Source organism: Salvelinus alpinus, chromosome 17 (genome assembly GCF_045679555.1).
Source record: "Salvelinus alpinus chromosome 17, SLU_Salpinus.1, whole genome shotgun sequence".
NCBI classification, from domain to species: Eukaryota; Metazoa; Chordata; class Actinopteri; order Salmoniformes; family Salmonidae; genus Salvelinus; species Salvelinus alpinus.
This window is the reverse complement of record NC_092102.1, coordinates 12,675,911-12,684,484: the sequence shown is the minus strand read 5'-3', so window position 1 is coordinate 12,684,484 and position 8,574 is coordinate 12,675,911. Positions and strand designations below refer to the sequence as shown.

Here is an 8,574-nt window from a genome sequence, read left to right as displayed (position 1 = left end):
AAATAGCCCTATTTGGCAAAAGACCAAGTCCATATTATGGCAAAAACAGCTGAAACAAGCAAAGAGAAACGACAGTCCATCATTACTTTAAGACATGAAGGTCAGCCAATAAGGAACATTTCAAGAATTTTGAATATTTCTTCAAGTGCAGTCACAAAAACCATCAAGCACTATGATGAAACTGTCTCTCATGAGGAGCGCCACAGGAAAGGAAGACCCAGAGTTACCTCTGCTGTAGAGGATAAGTTCATTAGAGTTACCAGCCTCAGAAACTGCAGCCCAAATAAATGCTTCACAGAGTTCAAGTAACAGACACATCAACATCAACTGTTCAGAGGAGACTGCATGAATCAGGCTTTCATGGTCAAATTACTGCAAAGAAACCACTACTAAAGGACACCAATAGGAAGAAGAGACTTGCTTGGAAACTTGCTTGGAAACATGAACAATGGACATTAGACCAGTGGAAAATGGTTTGGGATGAGTTGGACCGCAGAGTGAAGGAAAAGAAGCCAACAAGTGCTCAGGATGTGTGTGAACTCCTTCAAGACTGTTGGAAAAGCATTCCAGGTGAAGCTGGTTGAGAGAATGCCAAGAGTGTGCAAAACTGTCAGGAAAAGGGTGGCTAATTTGAAGAATCTCAAATTTATTTTGATTTGTTTAACACTTTTTTGGTTACTACATGATTCCACATGTGTTATTTCATAATTTTCATGTCTTCACTATTATTCTACAATGTAGAAATAGTAAAAATAAAGAAAAACCCTTGAATGAGTAGGTGTGTCCAAACTTGACTGGTACTGTATATTCAGACAAGTTACATTTGGTATGAAGTTGTGAAGAGATGAAGATAAGCCAGGAAATGGGGCAACCACTGTAGACATCTAGAAACGACTAGAAAATTCAGCTGAGAAAGAGGGTTGGCTGACCCCTGGTGGAGAAATGTAACTTTTCTCTGTAATAATGTGATGCTGCACTATGGCTTTGTAGTCTCTTTTTACAGTTGTCTTTTCACTTGTCTTTGCCACAGCATCTCGGTTCAACACTATTGGGCATTCAGCGAATTAGCCCCCCCCCCAAAAAAAACATCAGAAGTGGATGGGCTGTTGATGTTAAAAATGAAGTTACTGACAGGTCATCACACCAATCAGACTCCAAGTGGGCAGAGACAAGCAGCTGAAAATAGACTAGTGGCTTTACAGATCACAGAGCAGGGCCCGGTTTCCCAAAGGCATCTTAAGGCTACGTTCATCGTTACCGTTTCCATCCTATGGTTCTAATGATGAACATAGCGAGATGCTTTTGGGAAACAGGGCCCAGAGGAGTGCTGACAAAAGCCTATTTTTATCGTTTCATTTTGCTAAACCAAATAGAAAACAAATGATCCCCATTAACAACTTCACAAAACGTTGGTCAAATAGGCCATAATTATGCCTCTTTTCTGAGTTGCACCACTGATGCATAGCGTTTATGCATAGTGAACAGACCTCAAGCCTTGAGGTTAACAAAGAAACATTTATCTGAAAGAATGTTTTTATCACTACAAAAGTACAGTACATTTTGGGTTTTCAATACTGACTCTAAAAGATTACAACATCTTTCATTGTTTTAAATTTTACTACAATTGGTACAGTGGAGAAAAAAAATCAATAGGAAATGTCTGCAATTCTGATGGTTTATCCATGGGCAGATTTTTTTTTCAACTATTCACCGTTTCCAGTTTTGGATAGCACCAATGTGTGTTGAATACATGGCAGGGCAACATGTTGTCCCACCCATAGAAATAAAATGAGTAGAACAGGCTTGGAACTTCTCATCGTGGCAATTTGACTGGTAAACTCATTCTAGTTCTATGGTCACACCACTGTAAGAGAAGATGTTTAAAACATGCGAAGGTGTAATTATACAGTAGCAACTTGCAAAAAATCCAAATACCACAGAATAGTCCAAGTTCAATACATTTATTTATGAACCATTCAATTTCAACTTCACTCAAGAGATGGACTTATAAATTACAATGTTTGTCTGTCATTCAAGTAGTCTAAACTACTTCCAAATCAAAACAAGGCTTTCGTTTTGCAACAGAGTTGTGCTGTTAATGTAGGATCGTTGAGAGAAGAGTTCATGAGAAAGAGAACATAAAATCTTGCATGAAAAACCATTAGAATTACATTTAAATCAATAATGTCTCATTTGGATAAAAAAAAAAATTGGTTGATCAACTGATAAAAATTGTAGTACAGTGAATTTGACATAAAAAACCCAATCTGGAACTAAAATATTGTTCAATATTTTGATGTTCATTTAATTAAAAAGGGCAATGAAACTGTTTTTGCACAAGGAAAGACAAACAATGTCACCATTTAAACCATACGATCATACACACACACACACACACACACAGTAATGATATGGGAAAGTGCAAATTGTTACCACCTGCCAAACCATAAGATGCTTTTTTGAATTTTGCAATTTGTTACTTAGCCTATTTTTATGTCAGTAATGCAGAAATTGGCTGTCAAGTATGAAAGACCAGTCAAGTTATCAACATTAAGAATAAGTTCATCATGTCAATGTACACAGTAACACCAGTTATACAGTTTTTGACCTCTAAAATATACACTATGCTATACAGTCAACATCTCAACCTTACCCTCCGCAATCCCTTTTCTATTCATCACCAGCACAGCAATAAAATGAAAGCCTTTGACAAATAAAAACAAAAATGTTAAAAGTTCCACAGGTTTTATAAGGCAAGAATGTGTTCTCATCTTATACTGTTTTGGTAATAGACCAAGTCGTTGATTTCTGAAGATGTTACGTGTCATGTTAACACAATAGAAAGCCACAGGGCAGCAGTCTCCTGATAACCCCGATGTAGCCTCGTGAAGTTAGTCAGAGTTGAAGATGCCCTTTGTGGCTCAATGGACAGTACAGAACGAAGAAACAAGCTTAGCAATTGACTAGCCTTGGACGCCAGGCTTCGCTTGTTGGACGCCAGGCTTCGCTTGTTGGACGCCAGGCTTCGCTTGTTGGACGCCAGGCTTGGCTTGTTGGACGCCAGGCTTGGCTTGTTGGACGCCAGGCTTGGCTTGTTGGACGCCAGGCTTGGCTTGTTGGACGCCAGGCTTGGCTTGTTGGACGCCAGGCTTGGCTTGTTGAAAGCCAGGCTTGGCTTGTTGAAAGCCAGGCTTCGCTTGTTGGACGCCAGGCTTCGCTTGTTGGACGCCAGGCTTGGCTTGTTGAAAGCCAGGCTTGGCTTGTTGAAAGCCAGGCTTCGCTTGTTGGACGCCAGGCTTCGCTTGTTGAAAGCCCGTGACAGAGGCTAGCAGTCGACTGACTGACTGACTGATACTTATTCAAGCTAAGATATAGTGACTCGGTATAGGAGCCTCCGTGATATCAGCCAATAAGATAATCAGTTTATCAGAAGTCAATTGTTCCATATTACCGGTATTGTGTTTGCTTGATATTTAAATAATGATTATTTACAATTCATTACTGTATGGTGCACTATAGTGAATACAGATGTTTAAAGGTAAATATCTACACCAGTTTACCTTGTCTTGTGGCTGCACAGACATATAACCGTAAGCCCATTGAATAGCGTTACAGTTAAACAGGAGTTCCTTTTCTTTACATGATCGATGAGATCACTGTCATTCCCGCTCATACATCCAAGGACTTAGAATATTGTCCAGAAATAAACAGCTTGTCCGTTTTGTCGTTTCAGTTTGCTGCTGATATGTTTGTTGCACATCCTTTTTCGTTCCATACCAATTCAAAGTGGGTTTTAAAAGTGATTTCTTCCAGCAAGTCGGAAAGCTTGTAACATAGCAGTGAGCCGTTAAAACAAACCTAGAGATGTGTGGGACAGAAATGTACGATGACCGATCGATCGCAGCTCGCAAAGTAAGTGCAGCTATAGAGGTGCAGGCATCTGTTTGCCTGAAGTGAGCTGTACTTGCTGGCGGTATTGTATTGTTTGAATAGTTGTTGATCTGAATTTTATCATGAAAAATGGTGGTTAGAGGAAGTCAGTTTCACATCGACTACCCAGGAGACATATATGCACTATATAGGGAATAGGGTGCCATTTGGGACACACACAAAGCCTGGTCTCAGATCTGTTTGCACTGTCTTTCCAACTCCTACGGTCATTGTCACATGAGGAGTTGGCAAGACGGCACAAACAGATCTGAGACCAGGCTAGGAGAGACAGGACAGATTATGGAAGGACAAGGAAAGGTTAAAGTGCATGGGGGGGAAGCTTCCAGCTCGTCTCATTGGCTCCATCCTGACAAACATGACGGACTGTGGACCCCTCAGGAGAAAGGAGAGCGCAAGGTACAGGCTGAACTAAAAACAAACCATGGAATGGATTGAGACGTTAAACAAATCTCTACAGTTTTTGTCTTCCTCTATAAAACAAGATGCACAAAAATCTTTATTTCTGGGGATAAAATCATTGATCGGAGCAGTCGGGAGAGAAGAGGGGAGAGACAGTGGACGAGGGTATTGGCAAACGTCTCCTTGATAGCTGGACCTAAATGTCAATCAAAGAGAAGTTACCAATCCTATTCCTCCTCTGTCAGAGAGAGGCGGGGAGTGGTTGGATAAGCACCAGTAAGAAGCAGCTCAAACCCATGCAGACGGACATGCTGTAGCTTCACTCCCACCCAAAAACTCAATAAACATAGTAGAGTAGACTCTGGCCAAGAGAGAGAGAGAGAGCACGCACTTAGGCATAAGACACTGTAACAGGGTGGCTAAACTAAGTCCACGCCCATTCACCATCGCCACTCCTGTTCTGCCACGCTGTCCCACTGACAGATGAGTGAATGTGAGAGGTCCGTTCTCAGTAGGAGCAGTCCATCCCACACCCCCGCCTCTCTCTCTGTCCATCAACTCATTCTTAGACCCCCATAGCCAGCCTTCACTCCAGTGGAACCCCATAGCCAGCCTTCACTCCAGTGGACCCCCATAGCCAGCCTTCACTCCAGTGGACCCCCATAGCCAGCCTTCACTCCAGTGGACCCCCATAGCCAGTCTTCACTCCAGTGGACCCCCATAGTTAGCCTTCACCCCAGTGTGTCTGGGGCTTGGCCCTCCTCCTCACATCTCACATGTTATAGGCCACGTAGATGGGGTCCAGCTGGTCGGCCAGGAACGAGTCCCGGAGGTGCATCCTCTGCTTCTCTCCCCGGGAGTTGATGGGGATGACGCCCGGGTCCACGACAACCACCACGCCCACGATCAGGTGGTGCTCCTCCAGAACTACGTTGGTGACCAGAGGCACCAAGTCCAGGGCCTCCTGCTCCGACCCGGCCAGCTCAGCCACTACAACCAGGAGGTTGGTCCATGTGAACACAGCACTGAGAGACAGAGAGACAGACATGCACAAATAGTCAGTCACTATTCAAGTTTAACATTCAACTGTGGTTCCAATGGCTCAGTGGGTTAGAGCAGTGGTTCTCAAACCTTTTGACCCACGACCTGCAGTAGTTCAAAACTTGCGACACCCCACGCTCAATCGCTGTGGAAATGTAGCCTGTCTTTACAGCCATAAATTGCGATGCATCTTCAAAACGCAAGATACAGAAATAAACTGCGTTTTATACCTAAATTTTTAGCTGAAAGTCATTCATGTTAGCAGCCAATATCAACTAGGGATATCCTGTCCCTTCTCTGGAGTCCAGAGGAACCAGAGTTATACGGGCTATCTGTACATAGCGGAGGTTGCAGGACCAGATGGAAAGCAGGTTCCGTCTGCACCGTGTGCTATCACTTAGGAGGGCCGCCTGCCCGAAAATACTCGTTGACAACTGGGTAGCACTTTTATTCCTCACAAATGTCTATTTTATTTGTATTTATTTCACCTTTATATAACCAGGTAGGAAAGTTGAGAACAAGTTCTCATTTACAACTGTGACCTGGCCAAGATAAAGCAAGGCAGTGTGACACAAACAACAACATAGAGTTACACATGGAATAAACAAACGTACAGTCAATAACACAATAGGGGGGGGGGGGGGTCTATATACAGTGTGTGCAAATGGCGTGAGAAGGTAAGGCAATAAAAAGGCCATAGTAGCAAAGTAATTACAATTTAGCAAATTAACACTGGAGTGATAGATGTGCAGATGATGATGTGCAAGTAGAATTACTGGTGTGCAAAAGAGCAAAAAAGTAAATAAAAACAATATGGGGATGAGGTAGGCAGATTGGACGGGCTATTTACAGATGGGCTGTGTACAGCTGCAGAGATCAGTTAGCTGCTCAGATAGCTGATGTGGGTGTTGTTATAGTGACCAGTGAGCTGAGATAAGGTGGAGCTTTACCTAGCAAAGACTTATAGATGACCTGGAGCCAGTGGGTCTGGCGACGAATATGTAGCGAGGGCCAGCCGACGAGAGCATACAGGTCGCAGTGGTGGGTGGTATATGGGGCTTTGGTGACAAAACGGATGGCTCTGTGATAGACTGCAACCAGTTTGCCGAGTAGAGTGTTGGAGGCTATTTTGTAAATGACATCGCCAAAGTCGAGGATCGGTAGGATAGTCAGTACCGTAATAAAACGCGCCAGAATATGTTTCATCTTCAACCCATAATATTGAAGGCAGTGCGATGGCACAGCTATCTTTAGACATATAGCCAGTAGCCAAAACTAGGCCTATCTGAAACATAAAAATTCTCAATGAAAATCGGCAGGTAGCCTATTACTGCTCTGGTAAAGGTGCCTCCGTAGTAGATTTCTAAACGGTGTTTTATATGGATAATATCAATGTAGGTCTACTATGTTTTTGTCTGGCAATGAAAATTATGTAAGCTAATCTGGATATAAACCCGCCCAATTGTCATACTTGAGTAAAAGTAAAGATACCTTAATTATTAACATAAAATGACTCAAGCAAAAGTGAAAGTCACCCAGTAAAATACTACTTGAGAAAAAGTCTAAAAGTATTTGGTTTTAAATATATTTAAGTATTAAAAGTAAATGTAATTGCTGAAATATACTTAAGTATTAAAAGTAAAATAATAAATCATTTCAAATTGCTTATATTAAGCAAAGCAGACAGCACCATTTTTTAAATTAATTTTTTTTACGGATAACCAGGGGCACACTCCAACACTCAGACAGAACATACAAACAAAGCATTTGTGTTTAGTGAGTCCGCCAGATCAGAGGCAATAGGGATAACCAGGGATGTTCTATTCATAAGTGCATGAATTTGGCCATTTTCCTGTCCTGCTAGCCATTCAAAATGTAACGAGTACTTTTGGGTGTCAGGGAAAATGTATGGAGTAAAAAGTACATTATTTTATTTAGGAATGTAGTGAAGTAAAAGTAAAAGTTGCCCAAAATATAAATAGTAAAGGTACCCCAAAAAACGACTTAAGTAGCACTTTCAAGTATTTTTACTTTAGTACTTTACACCAATGTGCGCGCCAATGCTGATGTCTGTCATTGGTCAACAATCAAGATGCGTAACGTTTTGGTTCTGAGGCACAGATGAGATGTTTTTGAGACAATCATTTAGTACAATAACATAGGCCTATATTAGAAACCAGATCATACATGCAAAGGGAGATCAAATATAAATGGCAGGCTATATGTAGCCCATTAACATACACTACCGTTCAAAAGTTTGGGGTCACTTAGAAATGTCCTTGTTTTTGAAAGAAAAGCACATTTTTCGTCCATTAAAATAACATCAAATTGATCAGAAATACAGTGTAGACATTGTTAATGTTGTAAATGACTATTGTTGCTGGAAACGGCTGATTTTTAATGGAATATCTACATAGGCGTACAGAGGCCCATTATCAGCAACCATCACTCCTGTGTTCCAATGGCACGTTGTGTTAGCTAATCCAAGTTTATCATTTTAAAAGGCTAATTCATCATTAGAAAACCCTTTTGAAATGATGTTAGCACAGCTGAAAACTGTTGTTCTGATTAAAGAAGCAATAAAACTGGCCTTCTTTAGACTAGTTGTGTATCTGTCCTCTTGCTCAGTTGTGCCCCGGGGCCTCCCACTCCTCTTTCTATTCTGGCCAGTTTTATTGCTTCTTTAATCAGGACAACAGTTTTCAGCTATGCTAACAATTGCAAAAAGGGTTTTCTAATGATCAATTAGCCATTGGAACACAGGAGTGATGGTTGCTGATAATGGGCCTCTGTACACCTATGTAGATATTCCATAAAAGATATACCGTTTCCAGCTGCAATTGTCATTTACAACATTAACAATGTCTACACTGTATTTCTGATTAATTTTATTTTATTTTAAATCGACAAAAATTTGCTTTTCTTTCAAAAACAAGGACATTTCTAAGTGACCCCAAACTTCTGAACGGTAGTGTATGAAAAATATGTATTCACACTCGCGACCCCCCAAAACCTCCTTGAGGGGGGTTGCGACGCCCACTTTGAGAACCACTGGCTTAGAGCATGGTATTGTGGGTTTATAGCAAAAATATGTCACTGTCAAACACAGCTCTGGGAGACAAGTGAGACGGCGACCACAACAGTCACACATCAGGTACAACACTCAGCTTCAAAACAGTGCGA

General features: G+C 41.5%; 1 protein-coding gene across 2 annotated transcripts in view; it reads right to left on the bottom strand.

The window, feature by feature from the left end:
• Positions 1 to 1,945: 1,945 nt before the first annotated feature.
• Positions 1,946 to 8,574, bottom strand: part of LOC139542146 (disco-interacting protein 2 homolog B-A-like) — a 72,760-nt gene continuing 66,131 nt past the window's right edge. For both annotated transcript variants that reach the window (XM_071347234.1, XM_071347235.1), the window contains one exon: positions 1,946 to 5,375. In XM_071347234.1, coding sequence (XP_071203335.1) covers positions 5,123 to 5,375 — 253 coding nt within the window. In that variant the 3' untranslated portion in view covers positions 1,946 to 5,122. The remainder of the gene's footprint in view (positions 5,376 to 8,574) is intronic.